The sequence below is a fragment of the Centropristis striata genome, chromosome 3, assembly GCF_030273125.1.
Source record: "Centropristis striata isolate RG_2023a ecotype Rhode Island chromosome 3, C.striata_1.0, whole genome shotgun sequence".
Classification (NCBI taxonomy): Eukaryota; Metazoa; Chordata; class Actinopteri; order Perciformes; family Serranidae; genus Centropristis; species Centropristis striata.
Genome location: NC_081519.1, coordinates 41,062,055 through 41,086,493, shown reverse-complemented (window position 1 = coordinate 41,086,493; position 24,439 = coordinate 41,062,055). Strand labels below are relative to the sequence as shown.

Below are 24,439 nucleotides of genomic sequence, written 5' to 3'. Positions count from 1 at the left end.
TCGCAGTGATGCAGTACCATAGATTAGGTTTCACGGCCCATTAGTGGACACCCTCATCTCTCCCAATTACCATAAATCCTTCCAGCGCTCCTGAAGGCAGCACAGGAGATTTATGTCCATCATGTCACCCCCTACATCACTGTGGCACTCCAGTATTGAATAAAAACTATATAACGGTGATGGACTCCTTCCTGCCCCCGGCTCCAGACTGCAGCCAGGTGGTAAATCCAGGTGCTGGCTGTGAGAGAGGCGTTAATGGAAAGGTCTACACTTGTGCCAATCGAGTGGAAGGTTCAGCTTTTGTCTCTTTTGGCCACGTTTTCATGTTGGTGGAAGCTCTCTATTGGAGTCATAATCCCACTATTTTTACAGCTGAATTCTCCATCCTTTTATGCTGTAATCTGCTTACAAGCATATTTTCTTCAATTGCTAAAGCATGCAGTTGTATTGCATAACACAGCTTGCAATTATAATAACAAACCAAACACAGATGAGTTTTTAGTCACTCTATTCAGGGAGATCATAAAACCGTGTTCCCTGCATTTTATTTGTAGTGCACTATTAGAAATTAGTACTGTAATTTACTGTACTGCACTTTAGTGTTTAACATTTGTTCTGCTTTCTACTTTTACTTCACTTCCTTTCAGGGGGAATTATTGTAGTTTTTGCTCCACTACATTAATTTCACACAGGAATGCACTGATACGCCGGATCCCAGCAGATACTGACCTCATTAAGCAGATAAGGATTCAACCACGACACGACTGATTAAATACAGTTTCTTTGTCATTTTAAAATTCGCTGTTGCTGCTATCAGTTGCGTTCATTCAGTCATGACTGGAGCCGTGTGCAGAGTTTACAGTGATCTGTTGACAGAAAATGAATGTAGTATTCCCATGTTTTCATCAGCGTCCAATCACCTGAAACTAAAAATGAGCGCTTCATATCTCCGTATGGATATACCTGCTGATCCACAGCCATGTTTACAGTAGCTCAGAACACACACACACCAAGCACTGTCTCTAGAGACGGCCTTTTGCGTTTTTAACGTGACCTGAAGGCCACACCTCACGGCTAGATGCCTAGATCTAAAATCCCCACTTTGTATAGAGAGAGAGAGCAAAAACTGCTCAGTGTTGACCAATTATTCCTAAACATTTAATCCAAATGGCTATAATTTAATGGTTTGATTCTGCAAACTGTCTTTTTAATTTAGAATTTCTCACTAAAAGTGTTCAGATAGTCTCAAGTTAGCTACATAAAGAGTTTAACATAATGACATAAACAGATTTGAAATTTAATTTAAAAAAGAGAGCTCTGATAGTGGATCAGAACTTTGTATCAGCAGGATCTGTTTTGTTGGAAACACCTGGTTACTTAATTTTGGAGATTAATATATAATATATATAAATAAATAAAAACCTATGAGTTTTGAAAAAATAAAAGGCAGTGCATTAAATATGCAAAATAAAATCGCAGCCCCCCAAAATCGCAGTCTGTGTTTGCTGGCTCACCTTTATCATTAGGACTAAACCCAAAATAATAGCAAACAGGAACAGAAGCATTTAAGTGTTAATAGTCTGTGTGTAGCCATGTTTCTGACTGACCTCTGGTGGTGGGTGCCATACACATAAAAAGAAATACAACATCTCTATTACTTTCATGCACAGACTGAAAGAGCGGTGACTGTCTTTTTGACTGTTTGGAAATCATTCGGTCAGGATTTATAAATACTAATACTGTCTGTAAAGTTGTAACTTATGCCTACACTATTTCAGCTGGTGCAACCCCTAAAATGTTAATAGATAGTTAGAAATAACCTTCAAATTAGGCTACATCTGAACTTGCACATAGCTGGTGCATACCAGTGCAGGAGATTTGTTGTAGTGGATTATTTTTCATACTTTTTTGATATGTAAATGTGTTCTTCTTCCACCACTGTGTGAGTGTTAGTGTGGCTGATGTGGGTGCAGGATTTGTAGCCAGCTATAATTTTATTTTTAAATGTATTATTTCATTTATGGGCAGGAAATGTTGCAGTGCATGTTTTATCCAACTGGTTTGTGTTGTGGAAATGTGTCTGTGTGTGATGCCTGGGTAGTGTGTGTGTGTGTGTGTGTCTATAGTTGTGGTTGTGGGTGTCATTGCTTTTCACTGGTCTCCTGCAGCGTGGTGCCTACGGAACGAGGGGGTGAGCTCCGTCCTTTTAGGGGCGTCCAACACCGACCAGCTGATGGAGAACATAGGAGCGATACAGGTGAGGTCACAAAATGAGTGTTTGTGTGTGTGTGTGTGTTCGTTGATCTACAGAGCAAATCACTGGCTTAATTTGTGAGAATGTGACCTGACCCGTTTCATAAGGCCCGTATTCGTGCCTTACAGTCCGTAGCAGCAGCTTCCTCTCCTGGGTACAGCTCGGCCTCTTGGGCAGTTTGCCGCTGCACGCTTGGGTGCTTTACTGTACCGAGTTAATAAGGTCAGCGGAGTATCGTTTGCCGGGGGGATTGGAGACGAGCTCACGGCCATTTCTTCCTCTCCTGATAAGATGCACTCCTTTTAATGGGGTTTTCAGACCAGTGGGGGTTTACGTCCCCTCCTCACATTATGTCTGGCCTGTGGGAAAGAGCATTCCTCCTCTTTCATATTCTGATGCTTTGTGGGTCCTCCCGTGTGTGTGTGTGTGTGTGTGTGTGTGTGTGTGTGTGTGTACTAGATGGTTGCACGCTTTATGTCTTCTCTCCTGAGCGCGTTTGATATTTCGTTTTGAAATGTTATGCTCACATTTCCCAAGGGCTCCACAGTTTCTCTTTTACATCACAGACTGAAATACACACACGGGCCCTCATCTTTAAAAAAAAAAAAAAAAAAAAGTCCATATAAAATGACTGAATTTACTAATGCTTATAACAAGGACCTACATATAAAGTGTTTTCAAAATAGGTAACAAGGCATTTTAGTCCTCGTAAGATGCTTATTAATAACATTATTAAAGTATGTTAAGAGTATATTAAAATAGCACAATAAATGTGTTGTTTTTGGAACAATCTGTCAAGTAACAATAAACCAATGTGGGGTCGACAGCCAGCATAATATAGCCAATGACAGAAAAACACCATATTATGGGATGTTGATTTTTTTCAAAAATGGTCAAGTGTAAAATGCCTAAAAATGCTTAAAATGGGTCAATTGTAGTCTGTTGATACATGTGGTGGTATAGTTTATCCAATAATAGCAAAAAAACACACCATATTATGAGATGTCCAAAAATGACATCTTAAAATTTTTTTGGGCAGAAAATGGTCAAATTTTAAAAGAAATTGCCCAATTATACTTTGTTGACATATGGTAGTATAGTTTGTCCAAAAATAGCACAAAAAAACCCACCATATCATGGGATGTCCAGGAATGACCGTTAGTAAACAGTAAATTGGTCTCTTGGTGTAAAAATCTTTTATTGTGTTGTGCTGTTTAGTTTAGTGATGTTTTATATAACATTTCTAGGATATCTTTTACAATAATCATAGGTAACTGTTCTTAAAGCATAGTTAAGTGTTAATAGAAGGATTTATAGAAAAACTAGAGGGCTACTCTGACAGAAAAACAAAGAGGTAATTAATAGATAAAACCTATAATACATTTCCAGTATTTTGGTTGCTGTATTTGTAGTATTGAGCTGCAGTATTAAAGCTGCAGTTCTCAAGTCCCCTCCTCCTGCAGCTAGCGCTATCTAGAAGCTGCAATGTGCAGAATGTCTGATTTTCTCTATTGAGCAATGTTAAAAACCACCGACAGTGGTCGAAGTGAAGAGAACGTATCCACCATTTGTTTCTCTTCTGTCGCAGGTTCTTCCAAAGTTGTCATCGTCCATCACACACGAGGTGGACAGCATCCTGGGGAACAAGCCGTACAGTAAAAAGGACTACCGCTCCTAACGCCAGCACGGCCCCGCCCGGCAGGGCTGCACCCGGGCTGCAGCTGCAGCGCCACACCTTTGCCTGATCCTCTGTTTGCTTGAGCTTTTACTGAGTGAGACCCTGGCGCATGAGTCTGGCCACACCAAGGCCACGCAGGGCACCTCATTTAGAGTTACAGGGATAAGATAAGGAAAGGGGGAAAAAATACAGTCACCTCCACGGGAAAGGAAGGGAAGACAGAAGTGGAAGAGAGGTTAGGGATATGCGCTCATACTTAAATCAGTTATACATTCAATTCAGCTGAACGTATTTTAAAAACCGTAGAGAAAAATACCTTTTTAAAAAAAAAATAAGCACACGCTTGCTTGGCAGCCAGATTTTTATTTATTTATTTTTTTTGCTTTTTTTTTTTTTTTTTTTTTTTTTCTAAAACTGAATGCAACTAAAAGGAAGATTAAGTTAATACTGTACGAATATACGAGAACTACTCTGTTGCACATGTACCATAGCCATGCATTTGTTCCTTGGACGTTCTGTTTACAAAAAAACACCCGTGTACTGTACGAGTCTGTCAAGGTTTCTCTGGAAAACCTTTTGTTTGTGCATTGTCAGTGTACGAGCCTCGTCGTGGGCTTTAACAATCAGCACTTTAGTATTGTCAGTACAGTTGGAGGGGAGTTCTAAGGAGAGAGAGGATGGGTATTACAGTAGTCTTATCTCACAGCCATTGCACTAAAGAATCATATCTCCTGATAGTTCCCTCTCCTCCTCCTCCTCCTCCTCTTCATCCTCTCTCTGTGTCTTCACTGGCAGTGCATTTGTCCTCTTGCTGTCTCAGCACGGCGGCCAAGATGAGGAGAGGGAACGAGGCGTCTCCTCCCTCCTGACCAGCGAACCGTCCAAGATGGCGAGTCAGGAGCGTTGGCCGACGTGTCAGGGCATCTCGTCTGCCACTGAAGAGCTTTAGCTGTTAATTCCCCCCTAAGGGTAGGACCTGCTGGTTAAATCAAACGCTGTGACGTACGTGGCGGTGTCGCCCAGCCTCTGCTCCGGCTGAGGGGTTTTACTGTGCAGGCAGGAAGTGGTCATATCAGTGCTGGCTCCACATCTCATGGAATCTTCTCCTTGATCAAATTCTGTTCAAGTATTTTGCCTTATTTACAGTTGCATCAGACTGTGCTGTGGGCGTAGACGAGCAGCTCGACAGCTGCCCCTTTGGCCGCCTGGTCTCATGTCCCCAGTAAATACTGGAACGCCGACTGGTGGAAGTGTCACATTAGGAAAGTGGAAATCAGTGGGCGGCAGCAGCTCAGGGAACAGAGCAGGTGGTTTTTAGTCGTGTGTTGGCGTGCACATGGTCGGGAGGTTGTATTTACTCGTCTGTCTTTCTTTCATGTGTGGACACTGGGCGGGACCAGTGACATTTGAGTGTGGCTCGAGCCAAAGATCTTCTCCTTTTATTCTTCATCTCTTTGTTTCACTCTCACTTCCTGCAAGAGTATAGAACTCATCTTGGCGCATGTGCTGTCCAGCTTGTTATCTATCTATGGTATGGACTTTACTCCATATATATATCTTTACTTGACCACACTGTTATACTAGTTAACAAATATCTCCTTCATATACAGAATGCATAAGTACAGCTACCTGCTTTAGGATCGGTAAGGTTCGTTTCAGGGCAACATACAACCTGAGGCGTGTCAGAAATATTACTGCAGAATTTGACGCCACCCTATATCATTCTTTCTCCTTCGGGTGCTCTCTTACTGTGATTTAAGCACAAGTGGATAGCATGTGATACATCCTCAAAGCATGGACCCTGTTCACCCGGCCTACAGTACGTACAGGACAAGGTGACGCTCCTCCGCTTACTAACACGTGTAGGTGACAAATCTTTAACTAACAGCTGATAAACTATTGATTCTTAGCAGAAAGTAAACAAGTACACATTAAGAAAACATCATTTTAGTGCGAATGATGACGCGAATGAGACGTAACAGTGGAGGGGATAATCAAAATGAACGTTACTGTGCGGGATTTGTTCTTTGTTACTCCTCCTGTGATTTTTAACAGCAGCAAATTGATTTCACGTCTCTGCTGTTGATCCCATTTGTGTGTATGTATGTATGTATGGTATGGGGATGGGGGGTGGAACTAATCCCTCGCTTTAGCCTGTTGTATTAGTTGATCCCTGTATATGTTTGATTTGCTGTGTTTGAGTGTTTTCTCAGAAGAAGAGAAAAAAATAAGCAAAGAGCATTTAGTTCCTTTAGTCTGTGGAGTTCCTGTGTCTTAATATCTGCAGGGAGCGGGGAGGTTTGAGACTTTAAGTTTGACAATTTAAGAAATACTCTCACATGCTTTCTTACTGAGAGTTGAAATAAAAAGGCTGACACCACACTCTTAACTGCTGATAAATATTAACATTACAGCCAACAGCAGACTAGCTTAGTTTAACATTAATACTGCAAATGGGGAAAGAGCTGATCCAACTACCTGCTCCTTTAAAGCTCATTAACACCAAATTATCATGTTTAATTCATACAAAAACTGTTTGTTCCCCTCGCAAATTGTGTTTTCCTACCCTACAGACCTGTTTATTTCTCCCAAAAGAACCCCAGCGAATTGACATTTCTGAACCTATTAAACAAACATTTTATGCCGAGTTTACGCGGCACTATTTTATTCCCAACTCTCCACTTCCACGGGTCACCTTTCCACTTTTTCCACCCGACAGTTTTCTGAGATTGCAGACAGAAGCCTGCTTTTTGCTATGTGTGAATTTCCAAAGATGCAATCTGAGCGATGCATTGCAGACACCCAGGAGAAATAAAGCAAGTTAAATATCTGGACCTGTCTGCAAGTTCAGATCCTGTAGTGTGAAAATGGTTTTGACAGCAGTTTTGGCATAAAGCTAATGAGAGTGCAATCTACAGGGTGAGAGAAATATGAGGGAGCAGAGTTGTAACACCTGCAGCAGAATATCTGCAAGCTCTGGAATTATTTTTTATTCATTTTTTTGCTGCAAATTAGCGCACAAACGACTTAGATTGGTAGCTTTAAGGAGGACACACCTGTCTTGCGTCTTTTCTGTAGCATTCTCGCCTGTTTTTTTGTTGACTAACTTAGTTTTGGAGACCAGTTTCACCCAGTGAAAGGTCTTGTGATCACTCACATGCACAAACCACATTACATCATGTCATTAATTCCATATAATCATGTACTCATGTATTGTGCAAACCACATTACATGCCTGTCTTATAATGTTTTGATCAGTACAGCAAGCTGACAACTTTATCTTGTATTTGTAAGAGCTTTAGAGTTGCTGATAGTTTCCTGGTCCCAGTCTCTATGCTGCTGATGGCTTCATATTTAGCTTGCAGACGTGTGTGTTTTCAATCTTCTCATCGAACTCAGCAGAGAAAGTGAATAATTGCATTTCCTAAAATGTCAAACTTGCCCTTTAATGGTATCGCTGTGCATTTTGTTTGACCATCAGTGTTATTTCACAGCGTGCTGACCTGCACAACAAAGATCTTGTGGTGTTAAAAGGTTTCTGCACATTGTAGAAATAACTCTTTAATGTTTCAAAGCTGAAGCGTAGTTACCTGGTGCCCTCGCCTGCGTAGGAGAAATTCATGCTTTAAGAGGTCCTAGTTTCTTCACATTTGCTGTTCTAACATTTTAATGTCTAGTTCAGACATGAAACCAGACCCACAGATGGATAGAGCTTATTTTACAGAAGGTTCTAGGGTTATACAGAGAATATATTTTTATGTTTTAGCCTTGAGAGCGGTAGAGAGAATCAAAAGAACTGTTTTTATTTTTTTCATCATGCTGCATTTTTCCTATCAGTATTGTATCGATAGACTGACAAAAGGAAGCAATTTCTTTGTGTTGTGTATGCATTTATGAGGAATGCTCTGAAGTGAATGCACTGGTGGACTGAATTCACTCTGAAGACGACGTAGTGAGAGCCTGGTATCTCCTGTACATAGTCTGACCTTTGTATATATTTCTGGTTGTGATCACCTCTGCCTTTTCTCTTTTTCTTTTTTTAATTTTCTTTTGCAGGCGTTGCTATCTGCACTGTGCTTGAATCTGACTTTAGACAGGATGTACAGCTTCGACCTTCAATGAAAATGAAATAATGATAAAATAAGAATGGTAAACAAACATTTATGTGTCTGTCTTTATTGGCATTTGTGTGTAAAATATTCTGGGTTGTTTGGATTTGGCTTTTTTTTTTTATCCAGTGGAAAACAAAGGATGAACTTTAAAACTTAGCAGTATATTCAATTGTATACAACTGTGAGAAATATAAATATGAAACAATTTATACAAAAACAATCAGTTCAAAAGAAAAATATTTAGACTCTTGACCTTAAAGAAGGTGCAAAATAATGTAACCTTCGTGACTCATGTTGAACTGTAAAATTCCAGCTGTTCATGAAGGCAGATTTAGTCAACAGGAACATGCTTTACTGTGATTTAGTCCTATAAAGCTCTGAAGATCATAAGAGTCTTTGCACTGTACAGTAAAGCACCATAGCACCATTGGACTGAGACTAGTACTTCATATTGAGTGGAGAGTAATAAAATACGGTTTAAAAAACTACCTCAACTGCAGAGGTTGCATCATATCCAGCAATTTCCGTACAAAATTTGAGATTATTTTATACACAGTACCTGCAAAAGGTATTTTGAGGACAAAATATTAAACACAAAATACAGCAAGTGCAGTAAACGCAACCGAAATCTCCCGACTCTGTGGATGTAGTTGTTGAGGAGCAATCTAAAAAGGTTTGACGTTCCACTTTGACCACAAGAAAAAATGACAAAGTACCAGTGTGGCAGGTCGGACCGACAGTTCAACACTTTGGCACGCAAAAAAAAAATAAAAAAAATAAAATCATCCAGCTCAGGTCCAAACATGAAACTGCAGTTCTCACCAGAGAGTCTATTTCCATGAAGGTCTTCCAGCTGCCTGCTACAACTTCCTGTCACTCAGTTGAGTAAAAAAAGTGGCCTATCTGTCCCGGGTGTCGTTGGCGTCTCCCAGCTCGATGGCGCTGCTATAATGAGTTGTCGTGCCGTGAGTCTCCTCTGCTGCTGCTGCCGTAGGCGAGACGTGGAGGTCCACCTGAGGAAACACACACACACACACACATTCATTTTGATCAGAACAAAGTCGACACCGAAGAGAAAGTGCAGCCTCGGCAGGAACTGAACGCTGTCAGCACTTAAACTAGTTATTTACTCTGATTTCACCCAGTCAGCTGAAATGTCACTTCTGTTGTGACTCAAGAGTCAGAGAACCTTCCTGGAAGTAATGATGAGGTGAGATCAGACAGCAGCGATGGAGCATGTGTGTTAGTCTCCACTCTACCTTCTTGACAGGAGAGTCCGATCCAGCTGTGCAGGCAGGAGCAGCGGCCGTTGCGTCGGTCGCACTGGGACCCGTTGTCACACTCGCAGGTCTCTGCACAGTCGGGCCCGTAACGATTCCCTCTGCAGTCTGAAAACACACACACAGTTCAAAGCAACATGGTCTCACAGGAATCCGTGAAATAGCCACGGAATCACTCAAGTTTACGTGAAACTGACACGGATTTCACTACAATGCAAGTTAATGTGGCTATTCCAACATACAAAGTGATTATGAGCACTACTGGTCAAAAGTTTTAGAACACACCAACTTTTCCAGAATTTAATTGAAAATGATGCAGTTTAATGTCTCAGTGTACTCTGAAATTAATGCACATTTGCAACATTTAAAATTCTTGATTGAGCATGATAGTGTTTTGAAAGTAGAAAAAAGATTCAAAATCACATTTTATGTTGGACTAAAGGACTAAAAAAAGACACAAAATGACCCAAAAAAAGACACAAAATGACTTACAAAGACATGAAAAGAATTCAAAAATGGACAAAATAGCCCAAGACTCCATAGAGTTAAGTTGTTAACCCATTTCTTGTTCCCTGAAAAAGGCCTACTTGTATAATTCTGAAATGTACATTATTTTCCAGTTTTGGTTAAGCTTACCTTTTTTTATTATATACCTTTGTACCCTTTCAAGCTGTTCATTTGACTTGAACTGCTTGAATTTCAATAAAAAACTGGAAAAATTGGGGTGTTCTAAAACTTTTGACCGGTAGTGTACATTCACTGAGTGAATATTTAGAAAATAAAACATATATTTCTCGCTAGAAATGTAATCAAAATCCATTTTTATGCAGAAACTAAGTGAAAATATTGATTTTTTCACTAAAAATGAGAGAACTGTCCGCCATATTTTTTGTTCTGGCCGCCGGGATCTTAAAAGTCACGTGACTTGGAACAAACCAATAGGAAAAAATATTAACTTGCTTTGTAGCGAAATCCGTGTCAGTTTCACGGAAATTTGAGTGATTCCGTGGCTATTCCACAGATTTTGAGTTAAGCGAATCCGTGGCTATTTCACGGATTCCTGTGAGACCATGTTCGTTCAATTACACGACACCAAAAAAAATCTATGTAGAGGAAGAGTTTGACATTTTTTGAGAAATCTGTGTATCTCTGTGGCAGAGATTGGTGTTCAGCTTCTTTTCTCTGACATTTTGGGAAATTTTAGCAAACTATTCCTTTCAGAAGATGGGCAGGTCACCAACTGCTGCAAGGGGAGATGATTCACTGCACTTCCCTTCTCCAGTACAACATGCTTTATTAACCAAAGCATTTTGGCTAAATTCATCATAATCTTGTCTGAGGTCATTTCAGGCCTCCTTTACACAGGGAACTCCTGAAAACTTTGGGGTATTTCGCTCGGATGGTCAAGGTTTCCGAGTGCATGCAGAATAAAAACGATTTGGGGAAAATGAGATGTTAAAGCTCAGAGGATTAGGTAAAGTATTAATAAAACAAGCATACAATATTAGATCATTTTATCTGATGCATATCGAGCATGAAAGCATCTAGAATTTACTATTCATGTCTCCTATAATTAATTTGGTCTAATATCAGGATACAGACCAGCAAAGTTTCCCTTTAATGGAAGTATACCTTAACACTTCCATCCTCTTCACCAAATTACAAAAAACACAGCTTCTTTGAGAACAGAAATAGTCTAGTTGACAAAAACAGTTTCAAGTTTAATTCCTCATTCAATCCCGTCTGGTTTACTGTAAAGTGCCCAATTTAGAAAACCTTTCCATTCATCATAATGAGCAACTTGAAACACTTCAATCTCTTTAACCTTTTATCAGGCAAAGAACTATATTTGGTAACTTCAGGTAATATTTCGAGAAAAAAGTTGCAAATTTACTAGATTAAAATGGCAAATTTACAAGAAAAAAAGTTGCAGATTTACGAGAAAAAAGTGGGAAAAAAGCAACTTTTTTCTCACAGATTTACCACTTTAAATCTCATAAATCTACACATTTTTTTCTCATAGATTTACCCCTTTAATCTTGTAAACTTTTTTCTCAAAATATTATTTTCGTATGTTTTTTTTACACATTCTGGCTGTATGTAATATCCTCCAATATTCTCTAGGGTTAAAATTTGGAATTTGCAAGTATTTCAATGAGTGCACTATTAAGGGTTAAATAAATCACGGTGTACAGGAGAGGAGTTGAGTGACATGTTCGTTTGACATGTTGATGTCTGTGTCTGGGTAAAAAGTCATAAAAATGATGAAAGAGTACCGATGTCACATCTGAGTCCGGTCTTCCCTGAGGAGCAGAGGCATCTTCCGGTCACAGGATCACACGGAGCGTCGTCCTCGCAGTCACACAGCTCGGCACAGCCGGGACCGTATGTGCCCTGTCCACACACTGACAGAGAGGCAAAAAAACAACTAGTGAAGAGGTGAAATTAGGCATAGAAATGTCAGTCGTCCTGTTTATGGGCAGCGGTGTGACTGACCTCTGTGGCAGCGAGCTCCGTGGCGTCCTGGAGGACAGACACAGCGTCCCGACGCTGGGTGGCAGGACGCTCCGTTCAGACAGTCACACTGCAGCTGGCAGAGCGGGCCGTGGAGACCAGGAGGACAGGCTGGGGACCAGATTCATGCAGCCAGATTAAAGCTGACCTTTATGCTTTGAAATGTTCTCACTGATAAATAAATGACTGTTTACCCTCAGGCCTCACTTTAACCCATTGACACCTAAAACGCCTGTAAAACCTCTGGGCGATTTAAAAATAAGCCCCAAAACCTGAAGTTTTTCTGGAAATTCAAAAGAAGTGTCAACGCTTCTACTAAATAATAGATTTTTCAGCCTCTGTAGCAGATAGAAATTAAATTATAAAAAAAGTATTTGAGAGCTTATACAAATACTACAAAACGACATATCCGCTTTCCAGGCTTCAATGGGTTAAACAAGCTGCTATGATGTTATATATGTTAATATAATTTTCCACTTTCACTGATTTAAATCTTTGAACAGACCCATGCAAAATATTAATTCATTATTTAGTTTTAACCCTTTAAATGCCATATTGTTTAGATATTGCCACTGGTATTATTATGGAAAAAGGAAAACCAAAAAATGAATAATGGATTTTTTTTTTTTTCAATGTCTTGGATATGTGATTGGCAACATTTACTTTGATGCATTTTTAATTTTTGTGCAGTGTCAGATTAAAAAAAACCTGAAGGGACAGGAAATGTTTCTTCATGAAAACTGTAAAAAGTACTACATATTAATATTTTGTTATTGCAATATATACAACTTTTCATTTTAATTTCTAAAAAAAAATCCATAATCCACAATACATTAGTGCACTCTAGTTTTTAGCAAATGTCACTGAAACAGGAGTGTTTACTTCATTTATTGAGGATAATTTTCAGTCTTGGATTAATATACATTTGGTGATATAATTTGTATTTCCTGCAGCAGGACAGTAAAAGTGGGATTGGCTAAAAAAAAACTACAATGCTAATGCTGTGGCTCATTAATGTGTTTTTAATAGCTATTGGAAAATAAAGCTTTCTGAAGCTAAACGTGTGATATGTTATCCTGTGGCAAACAGGACAACACTGGTTATTAGAATCAGGTAATCATTGATTTTTGGTCTTAAATGGGATTTATTGATCCTTTAGGGACACTTCTGTGTGTTTAATATATTAAATATATATTGTGTTCTCACCGTGTTCACACAGATGTCCATAGTAGCCCGGACCGCACTGACACGTCCCCATCACTCTGTCGCAAGTCCCGTTGTTGTGACAGCTACATTTTAGTTGGCAGTTGGCACCAAATCTGCCCGCAGGACATTCTGGAAGACAAACGAATGACACGGGGAGATAAAAATCAACCTCATGTCTTAACATAAAGCTTGGCGCTTAGTTTGAGCACGCCACAGCAGGTCATACAGGCAATAATGAGCAGCAGGTTTGAAAAAAATAAGCTTAACTGCATTCAGAGAGATGTATCAAAGTGCTGTCACCTTTAGCGCAGTGGGGACCGGTCCAGCCCAGACCGCAGGAGCAGTTCCCCGTCACAGAGTCACATACAGCACCATTACTGCAGTTACAGCGCTGGACACAGCTCGGCCCGAACCAGCCGGGAGGGCAGCCTGAGGCGGGAAACACTCTCAAGTTTAACTGCAGAAACACTGAGCTTCATTATGAAAACAGAAAGAAATACAGCCTTCAACTGTCCACTATTATTGTTGTTATTTAATTAATTAATTAATGTTAATTATGTATACTTTCATGATTATTATGATTGTGTATTATTGTTTTATTATTTATTTATTTCCTCCCCATTTAAATTTTTTTTTTTAATTTAATTTATTTAATTTATTGATTAATATGATTTCATTTATTATTATTATTTATTGATTAATACATTTATTATATTTATTTTATTATATATATATATATATATATTTTTTTTATTATTAACTCAAGTATTTGTTTTCCTCCGAGATTACTGTTTAACTGCAGAAACACTGAGCTTCATTATCAAAACAGCAAGAAATACAGCCTTCAACTGTCCATTTAATTTTATTTCATTATTATTATTGTTGTTATTTAATTAATTAATTAATTTTAATTATGTATACTTTCATGATTATTATGATTGTGTATTATTGTTTTATTATTATTTATTTATTTCCTCCCCATTTTTAATTATTTTTCAAATTAAATTTATTTTATTTATTGATTAATATGATTTAATTAATTTATTATTATTATAATTATTATTTATTGATTCATACATTTATTTTATTTATTTCATTATTATTATTATATTTTTTATTTTATTTTTTATTTTTTTATTAACTCAAGTATTTGTTTTCCTCCGAGATTACTGTTGGTTATGAGAGGGGGGGATGGGGTTTTATGACTGTATGTTCGTTGTTGTGTTCATTGTGTATTACTTTTTGGGAAAAAACTCAAGAAATAAAGTTTTGGAAAAAAACAGAAAGAAACACGAGATGACAGAGAAGTTGGTTTCCCTCATTAAAAGTCCACCTGCAGATATCAGGCTTGCTTTCATCTTTTTGCCGTCCTTCACTTTCGTACAGTAACAAAAACAACTTATACAGACGTGAAAATTGCCCGACAAAGTGATCCATCAGCGTCTCAATGACACTAATGAAACTTCAGCGAGGAGTCTAGACTTTGATCAGAGAGCCTCAGAGGTCAAGAGGTCACACATAAAACAGTCGGCACATGACTTGAGCAGCGACGTTCAAGGCTCTCTTTGAAACTGTAAAAATGATGATTGATGAAGTTTGAAGCGATTTCTAAAGTTCAGACACTTCAGTCTGTAATTTCACAGCTTGGGATAAATAAAGTCTATCCATCCATCCATCTATCTATCTATCTATCTATCTATCTATCTATCTATCTATCTATCTATCTATCTATCTATCTATCTATCTATCTATCTATCTATCTATCTATCTATCTATCTATCTATCCATCCATCCATCCATCCATCCATCCATCCATCCATCCATCCATCCATCCATCCATCCATCCATCCATCCATCCATCCATCCATCCATCTATCTATCTATCTATCTATCAGTCAGACACTTTGTGAGTTTTTGGACAGAAGATACACTCATGCTATTACTAAGGGCTATATCATTTATATTTCTATTATTAGCATTTTTGGACAAACTACAATATGACTTTTTTTTTTTTTTCATCTGACATACTATGACCTTTTTGGACAAACAACAACATGGTGGTTTTTTAAAATATTTTTGTATATACAATACTATTACAATGAACAACATACTATTCTACTGCCTGTTTTGGCTTTTTTAGACAAACGACACTATGTCCAAACCCCCCCCCGCCCCCCAAAAAAAAAGATATGTCGAAAAATGTAAAAAAAAAAATGGTCAAACTATGATATGGACATTTTTCTATTATTATTATTATATTATTATTATTATTATTATACTATTACATTCATCAACACACTATCCTTTTTTTCCGACACACCACATTATGGTTTTTTTTTTACGACATATTATACAATGGTGTTTATTTTTGGACAAAGTACAATATGACTTTTAAATTATTATTATTATTATTATTATTATTTTACATTTTTTTAAGACACTATACTATTCTGTTTTTTATTTTTTTTATTTTTGGACATACTATTTTTTTTTTTTTTTTCCATTTTTTAACATACTTATAATTATACATTACAGCTTCATCTGTAGGAGAACAGTGGAAGCGATGGTGGAAAACCCTAAGAAGGAAAGAGTTTGATGCTCCAGATAAAATCAATATTTTGCGTCAGAGGACGGATTAAAGTCAAACAAAGAAAGCGACTGAGGCCAAGGACAAACACAGATCACAGTTGGAGTAGCTTGTCTTTGTTTGAAAGCATTGATAGATGAGAAAGGACTAGAAGCAGACAAGGATGTCATGTTACTGCTCTTGGACAGGGTGCTATTCGTAAAACACTAGTTGGCTTTTCTTTCCCTTGCAGTATGCAGTATGCAGTGTTTGTGTAATTACTCTCACTACCAGATGGGAGAGACAAAAGTAATCCACTGCAGGTTTTAATTTGAAAAATCTGCAGAAAAAAGGCTCATTAAAGAGGAACTTAAACAATGATCTGAACTTTTTTTGTCCCACACTAATCAGGTGCAGGTATTGCAGCACCAGTAAATAGTGACATCACTATAAATCAACAGTGTTGAGAACTCACCGTGTCCACAGTCCGCTCCTCTCCGTCCAGCCATGCACACACAGCGACCGGTCCTCGGGTCGTTCTGGGCTCCGTCTCCACACAGCGCCACCCGAGCACAGTCCACCCCGTAACGCCTGGCTGGACACGCTGTCAAAAAAAAAAAAAAAAAAGACACACAGTTACAAACAGCTACACAGCTACAAAAGTAGCTTAGTAGTATCCAGAGACTCAAGGTGGCATGTTATGATGGATGGAGGATGCTGCTTAATGTGCCCAGAGGGAACAGTGCTCGCCAAATGTTTGAGTGTTGGTGTGTCCACATGAACCTCATGTTCAGCTTCATGTGTAGACTTTCTCAGTCACCAAGTAGCATCATTTCTGTGCTGGCAAATCCTGCCATGAGTACGGTCAGGCTCACCTCAAGGCTTTGGAAGCACTGGCATTTTAGCCAATATGTAAATATTTGATATTGAATATCTGTCTGTCTCTCTGTCCTTTTTGTTTCTGTCTTGTTGATTTTATTTTATTTTTTTATCATTGTGTTTTATTTTATTGTTATATGGACCACCCCTGTGTCCGAAATAAAGTGTTGATTGATTGATTATCATGTAGTGTAATATATAAGGCAGGGGTGTCAAACTCTGGCCCGCGGGCCAAATTTGGCCTGCAGTGTAATTTTATTTGGCCCACGAGGCAATACCAAATTATTATATTATTATTGTAAATTAAGGACATTGATGTGTTTTTTATTTGAAATTTGATTTTGCATGTCTGCACTATTTAGTTATATATTGTATGTTTATAAGCGTTGCTGGTTCCATATTTAATGTTAAAGCAAAACATGTTTGGTAAATATTAAAAGGTTTTTTTGATTTTATTCAGGTTTTAAATTTTGGCCCATTGTGTATTTGAGTTTGACACCCTTGATATAAGGTGTGAGTGTCCGGTGGACTCACTGATGTTGCAGCGTGCTCCTATAAACCCTGCAGGACATTCACAGGCTCCAGTTGAAGGAATGCACTTCCCTCCGTTTTCACACTGGCACTCGCTCTCACAGTTTGGACCATAGCGACCCTCTCCACAAACTGAAAGCAGAATTAAACAGCAGAGAATTAGTACTTTTAAAGACTTCTCCCTCAGTGTAAAGAGATAAAAGTCTTAGAGAGTTATGAATATAATGTGTTACACACTTTGGTCACATTTGGGGCCCTGGAAACCCGGAGCGCAGTAGCAGGATCCAGACACCGGGTGGCAGAGCTGATTGGTCTCAGAGCACTGGCAGACCTGGTTACAGTTCTGTCCAAATGTTCCTGGAAGACAAGCTGAGGGGCAGAGAGGTCGACATGTACAGTATGTTACAGATGTTCCTGCTTTATGATGCATCGTTAACGCGCTGATAAAAACCAGCAGAGCGTCTTCATTTTCTGAATGTACTGGCGGCAGAGCTGCAGCAGCACTCACTCTGCTCACAGCCGTTCCCCGTGAACCCAGGAGGACAGCCGCAGTCTCCAGAGACGTGGTGGCAGGACGTGCCCTGAGCACAGCTGCAGCGCTGCATGCAAGCCTTCCCGTACGATCCCGGTAAACATGCTGAAAGGGAACAATATGGAATGGTTATAGCTAGAACTGGAGAATACATTTAATTCTGCACATCTTTTTCACATTTGTTTGTCGCCAAGTCTGTAAATTTAAGTCAAGTCAAGTCAAAGTTTATTTATAGAGCACATTTAAAAACAACCTCGGTTGACCAAAGTGCTGTACAGTTATTAAAATAGAATAAATCATACACAAATAGGTATAAATAAAAACAATGAAAACAATAAAATACTAAAAACAGTAAAACAATAAAATAAAATAATAATAAAATAGTAATAAAAGCTCAATCCAAAACAGAGTTAGAGATTAAAAAAAAGACAAATTGAACATTCTGTATTGGATTTTATAATTTTTTCTCTCATGCAAACATGTATGACATCCCTGACAAACAGAGGTCACGTAAAATGTAACATCAAGTCAATTTCATTTATAACTAAAGACTTTAAACATCTTGGAACTTCTTTATATCGGATGACATTACTGTCTTTCAAAAGCCATAGCAGGCAACGTTTTAACCCTCCAATGAATATACAATATTGAAATTTATATCATATTTCTAGAAGTCAAGTCAAGTCAGATTTTATTTCTATAGCATATTTACTGATGGCTGAGCGGCACCAAAGTGCTTCACATAAAAGTGCATAAAGTGCAATAAAATACAGGATTGATAAAAGGTAAAAGAAACAAAAAGGGTTAAAAGACGATGCCTGCAAAAATAAAGCAAAAAAAAGAGGAAGGAAACTGAGGGATTGAACATTAAGTAATCTATCTATCCAATTACATCATGATATTTTGTGGTGAAAGGGCTTGAATAACACTCCAACTTAAATTTTACCAAGGGGAAAACTGACCCTGAACTCTGACCTCAAGATATGTGAATGAAAATGTCTTGTCTCGATTCATGTATTCATGTGTGATGATGTTAGTCCCCAAAGAAGCCATTTTATTGTAGTGAGTGAATTTCTTGAAACTTGACTTCTGAATATAATAAAATGACTTGCTGGGACCTCTAGGATAACCACTGCATCATGAAACTTTACAACCACAAACTAGAGACCTCGGACATTTCCAGAGTGTATGGCTTTCTCTAGTCTAGTGACAGTAAGGGGACTCCCAGCAGTTCACAGAACAGAAGTACACGCCATCCAATTGCAGAAAAGTACAATTCTTATGCAAATCTCAAATTTATAGGATGAAAAACAAAAGAAACCTCAGGAAGAGCAACAGAGACGAGCTACAGACAAAATAGGTGTCAAATATTTACAGGAAACAAAAGTAGCAGGAGCAGAATTACAACTTGGAGAAACAGAATGACAATATGAATTAACCCATAAGAACCCAGACCAATTTAAAGGAAAATTATGGGGGATATACCACAGACCAAGTGGACCACATAGAACACATTTATGATGTTTAAAAAAAAAAATCTGTGATGTGACATAAACAATACATTGGGTGTTTATGGAATTTATGTTTATGATATTTCTTATTTTAAAAATAAATAAACTAGACACCTTTTCTGCTTACAGAAACACAAATTTGCCTTCTTCTGATGTCACAGCGATATTTTTGTTACTTGTTTTATATTAATTTGTTCAGGAAATATGGTGAAAACAGGTTAAATGCAATACAGGACATTAACAGATTAGAATTGCTAAATGGGTTTAAACTTAGCCTCGTAACAAAAAATACGCTTTTTGAAATTAGCTACTTTTTCACATTTCTGTTTCCAGTCACAACCACATTTTGGAGAAGTCACTTCCTGTCACAGTCAAACAGTCTTGCTAAGAGAGTTAATGAGTTAAGGTGAAGCATAAAGCTGAATATGGGAGATAAAGAACATTTAAAGTTTTTGTTACACGCGTGTCACCATGGGTTCTTATGGGTTAAATTTGAGCATAGCATATAATATTAAGTAAATGTTTTTTTTCTGTTTTCTGTGATGCTGCTCATGCACATACAGTACAGGCCAAAAGTTTGGACACACCTTCTCATTCAATGTTTTTCCTTTATTTTCATGACTATTGACATTGTAAATTCATCAAAACTATTAATGAACACATGTGTTATGTACTTAACAACAAAGTGTGAAATAACTGAAAACATGTCTTATATTCTAGTAAGCAAAGGGTGGTTACTTTGAGGAATCTAAAATACAAGACATGTTTTCAGTTATTTCACACTTTTTTTGTTAAGTACATAATTCCATATGTGTTTATTCATAGTTTTGATGCCTTCAGTGAGAATCTACCATGTAAATAGTCATGAAAATAAAGAAAACGCATTGAATGAGATGGGTGTGTCCAAACTTTTGGCCTGTACTGTATTTGATATTATGTGTTATCAAACTAACAGGACAAACTGTGTCCAGCAGGGGCTGCCAGAGCACCATATTGCCTTTAACTGCAGGTTTGTACCTTTGTCACAGAGTTTTCCTCTCCAGCCCGGTGGACACTGACACTCTCCAGTGGAGTGGTGACATGATGTCCCGTGCACACACTCACATCTTTCCTCACAGCCGGCACCGAACAGGCCCGGCTCACACGCTGAGTGGAGAAGGCGTAAATTAACAAAAATAAATATTACCGGTCCAACAGTTTCCTATACTGCCCTACAAAGCAAAAAGGCAGCAACTGCATTTTTGGTCAAAAATTAGTTATTATTACATTACATTACATGTCATTTAGCAGACGCTTTTGTCCAAAGCGACTTACAATAAGTGCATTCAACCTGAAGGTACTAGACATAGACCATAGGAATCAAGTAAGTACATAACTTTAAGAGCTGACTGTCATCGCTACAGGAGTGCTATATGTTAAAGAAGAAAAGAAGAAGAAGAAGAGGAATTGGTTTTTTTTTTTTTTTTTTTGATATATATATATATGTGTTAGGTGACCATGGCTTAACCGAGGTATTGATATTATCATTTTCATGACTTTCAAGGCATCCTTTGTTATGTAACAAAACATCTTATCTCAAATGTGTGTCGTTTTGGAGAAAAATGGTAGTGGTTTGTACAGTAACTAAGTGGCTGGATGACAGGATAACTTTAAAGTCATTTTTCTCAGTTCTGCACTCTGCGTAGTTACTGCCTTTTTGCTTTGTAGGGCAGTATAGTGCAGCAGTTCTCATGAGGTCAAAGTTTCTGTTGGTTCATTAGTTTTGCTTCAGTTGTGCAGCAGAGACCGTCTGGCTCACCTTTCTCACAGCGCGCTCCGATCCAGCCGGCGCTGCAGCTGCACCGTCCGCTCAGCCTGTCACACTGGCCGCCGTTCTCACATTCACACTGCTGCTGGCAGTCGGCCCCGAAGCGTCCAGCCACACACTCTGTGTAAACACACAGCGGCGTGCGTGAGCAGGAACACACGTGAGACAAGACAAGAGAAAGAAAACAGAGACACGATGACGTGAAACTACATACGACAGAGAAACCTGCGTTGTCTTCATTCTGCTGAGGGCTGCAACATGTTTTTTTATTTCCACTTATATTTTTTCCACATTAATTTATAGTTGGACAGAGTAGCGAGTTGGCAATCAGAGGAAGTAGCCGCAGAGTTTAGAGGGTAAAGACATTCCAGCGACAGGATTAGAGGTTTCCTGAGCGTGAGGAGGGGGCCGGCCTGTAACAGGCTCAGAGGGAGGATAGTGTGCGATGTGGAGCTCACAGGAATGTCACAGCCGGGTCGACACAGACTTTTACAGACTCGTCTGTGGTACAGAAACAAACTCTGCCAGCAAATAACCAGACTGTAGGCAAAAGACATGAGCTCAGGCAGCAGATTCAACTCGGGCTGATATATTTCCTGACACAGTGAAACAACCACAGGCTGCTGTTTGAAATGTTTACTGCAGAGTTCAGGTAATGTTATTCTTCTGCATTTCTGCCCACACAAACCATAATCATTACAACACGAGGCTCCATTCAGGAAGTTTGTTGAGCTCGGCCAAACAAACTAAAGTGAATATGAAGAGAACTTTTCAGATTAACATTGATAACTGTTTATACATCAGTGTGTGTATTTGTTTTCTCATTTTGTCCTGTTTGATTCCAGCATGATGAGTTAAAGATGTCGGTCTGCTGGATGATTTGTTGGTTGACCTTTTGGCTAGATTTCATTGGTTGTAGTACAAAGCTGTAAACATTCATTTATGATTGTGATGTGAATATGTTTAGGTTGGTAAAAAAAAACTAAAAAAACCCGCTAAATTCAATTTATGCTCCAGGTTATGAGCAAAGTGAAAGTTTAGAGGGAAACATGTCAAGTAGAGAAGTAGAAATAATGAATGATGATTTCACAGTAAAGCTGATTCATCTAGTCCCCTTTAAATCACTAATATATCACAAGTCTTTCTAAGAGGGCTTTTTCACCTGTACAGCATGTGATGGTTTCTATTCGTAGCACTAGGAAATAAGGGAAAAGGTTAAGTAAAATATTTTTGGGGAGAAAATTGGAAGTAGCCATACACAAGCTGCAACACTAAGGAGAGTTAAAGGAACTCTCCTTAGTGTGAATTCTGCTTCTGTACCAGCTGGGTTTTATTTTAGTAGTTTTGTACATTGTCCTTTTTTTTTTTTTTTTTGCAATAATGACACTGTACTGGAAATCTGGGAACATGGCAGAACAACTAAAACCACCAGGAACACCTGAAATCACAATGTTTTAAACAAACTTCTTAGTTAGTTTGTTCTGGACATACGTCAAGATTGAAAAACTTTTTTACCCCACAAAGGGCAGAGTAAAAAATTGAAAAAAAATTGGGAAGTCTGGGAGCCTTTCCTACATTTAAGCCATACTATGCAGGTATTGTCACTTACTTATAAACACATTTAGAGGTCGACTGATTTGGATTTTTTAAACTGAAACTGAACACCAATTTTGTTGAGCTGTGATGTTGATTGTTGCGATTTGTGCCGTGTTGTGATGAGTAAATGTAAACAGTATGTTGGAGGAAAAAAGTCTAAATTCCTGGTTCAACATTTTAACTTCATGACTGGCTGCAGTTGAACACAGTTCCTGTGTAATGACAAAATATTACAGACATTTCATGTGTTTATTTGGTTTTACCTCAAAATAAAAACATTTAGAAAATGTAATAAAGCTGTTGCCCTGTTTATAACCTGTCTGATCATCTCCAGTTCCTTTCCCTGACCGGTTTGCCAAAGCGTAACCAGTGTTCCTGGATCTGAGTATGTTATTATAAATGACGGCCAAATGTACAAAAATAAGCCTCAAGTTGTAATAAATGAGAATTTTCCTTAAAATTATCCATCTGAAGGGTTTTTTTTGTGAGACTCTTACCCAGTTCACAGGCTGTGCCCATCCATCCACTGGCACAAGTACATTTTCCATTGGTCCTGTTACAGGTGGCTCCGTTCTGACACAAGCAGCGCTGTCGACAGTCTGGGCCGTAAAACCCAGCCGGGCATTCTGGGAGAAAAAACGCACAGACAAAACCACCTTGTGACCCTCTTATTTACCTGTCATACAGATGATTGCTCTGCTCTGTGTTGTGTTCACTCACCTTCTGTGCAGTTGGGTCCGGTCCAGCCCAGCGTGCACACACACTGCCCACTGGCCGGGTGGCAGATGCCATCGTTACGGCAACCACAGGTTTGGTTACATCCTTCTCCATAGAAACCGGTCGGGCACGCTGCCAGGAGAGGGGCAAACAATATCATTACCTCCTGATGAACTTTGCTGATCAAAAGTGGAAATTCCGGCGTCTGGTAAGTGATACTGGCTGGAGCATGGGGAACATCAAGTCAGTGCTTTCTCATGTGTGACTGGGATGGATTTTCCCAAATAACTGAAACCGAGAGTGTTTTTGTTCCACTGTGAGCCAGTGTTACAACAATCTTCTCCTGGCATGGATGCTGCCGTGCAAATGTCCCCATATCTACCATCTTTCATAAAGCTGGAGTCACAGAAGCATCTGCCAACTCTACAACTATCTGTAGTGCAGCCGTCACTCACTCAGGTTGCAGAACGGACCGATCCAGCCGGCAGGACAGGAACAAACCCCGCTGACGTGGTCACAGCTCCCGCCGTTTAGACACAAACACTTCTCCTGGCAGTCCAGCCCAAAGAAACCCTGAGGACACGCTGAAACACACACACACACACACACATGGATGTAAAGACTACGTGTTGCATGTGCACATATTTAGTATTTCGTTCGCCTCATAGCATAATTGCCTAAGTCATTTTTTGGCCAAATTGTGATACCTGCCTAGCTTTACTCTCCTACTACTGCTGCATCTTTCTACCTTATTGCATATGTTCTCAGCCTATCAGAACACATGTTAGAGTCCAAAATCACTTCCTACCTTAGTCATCTCTTTGACATTGTGTGGCATTTTTGCCACTACATACAAACATGGCCAACCGCATGACAAAGAGGCTCTGCTGACCACAAGTGAAGTAATAAGTCTTCTCTTTGATTCATCTGGTAAGGTAATTCATGTTTCTTCAACTTTCTAGACAATAAATGTACTTTCAGTCAATCAAAGGGATTAGGAGAAGTGTGTTTTTACTTTTAATCACATTTCTGCGACAAGGTATGATGAAGTGATGTAAACGTCAGCAAAACACTTTTAAAGAGAGATTTGTAAAGAGATTTGTTTTGACTAGAAATAAGACATTTTGACAAGATATAAGATAAGTATTCTTGGTTAGATTTTGAGTTTTTGCAGTGAACCTGTTCATATTTTCGGAATAGCGTTCAGTGAGCAAAAGTACTATGTGTCCGTTCCAAAAAAAGACCAGTGTGATGTA

The 24,439-nt window shown here is 38.7% G+C and overlaps 2 protein-coding genes and 1 long non-coding RNA gene across 4 annotated transcripts in view; 2 read left to right on the top strand and 1 right to left on the bottom strand.

The window, feature by feature from the left end:
* kcnab2a (potassium voltage-gated channel subfamily A regulatory beta subunit 2a) overlaps positions 1-8,090 on the top strand; it is a 96,483-nt gene extending 88,393 nt beyond the window's left edge. For both annotated transcript variants that reach the window (XM_059327444.1, XM_059327438.1), the window contains 2 exons: positions 2,169-2,257; positions 3,843-8,090. In XM_059327444.1, the coding sequence (XP_059183427.1) occupies positions 2,169-2,257; positions 3,843-3,932 (179 nt within the window). In that variant the 3' untranslated portion in view covers positions 3,933-8,090. The remainder of the gene's footprint in view (positions 1-2,168; positions 2,258-3,842) is intronic.
* A 405-nt stretch (positions 8,091-8,495) lies between these two features.
* The window catches only part of megf6b (multiple EGF-like-domains 6b), a 92,969-nt gene continuing 77,025 nt past the window's right edge, over positions 8,496-24,439 (bottom strand). Inside the window, exons 24-38 of the mRNA XM_059327355.1 lie at positions 23,639-23,767; positions 23,187-23,315; positions 22,964-23,092; positions 20,862-20,990; positions 20,081-20,209; positions 17,529-17,657; positions 17,258-17,389; positions 17,024-17,152; positions 16,086-16,214; positions 13,345-13,473; positions 13,045-13,173; positions 11,821-11,949; positions 11,601-11,729; positions 9,304-9,432; positions 8,496-9,057 (exon numbers count right to left, since the gene is read on the bottom strand). Coding sequence (XP_059183338.1) covers positions 8,990-9,057; positions 9,304-9,432; positions 11,601-11,729; positions 11,821-11,949; positions 13,045-13,173; positions 13,345-13,473; positions 16,086-16,214; positions 17,024-17,152; positions 17,258-17,389; positions 17,529-17,657; positions 20,081-20,209; positions 20,862-20,990; positions 22,964-23,092; positions 23,187-23,315; positions 23,639-23,767 — 1,877 coding nt within the window. The 3' untranslated portion in view covers positions 8,496-8,989. The remainder of the gene's footprint in view (positions 9,058-9,303; positions 9,433-11,600; positions 11,730-11,820; positions 11,950-13,044; positions 13,174-13,344; positions 13,474-16,085; positions 16,215-17,023; positions 17,153-17,257; positions 17,390-17,528; positions 17,658-20,080; positions 20,210-20,861; positions 20,991-22,963; positions 23,093-23,186; positions 23,316-23,638; positions 23,768-24,439) is intronic.
* The window catches only part of LOC131962507 (uncharacterized), a 234,028-nt gene continuing 226,415 nt past the window's right edge, over positions 16,827-24,439 (top strand). The window contains exon 1 of the long non-coding RNA XR_009389943.1: positions 16,827-16,929. This is a non-coding gene — a long non-coding RNA (uncharacterized LOC131962507). The remainder of the gene's footprint in view (positions 16,930-24,439) is intronic.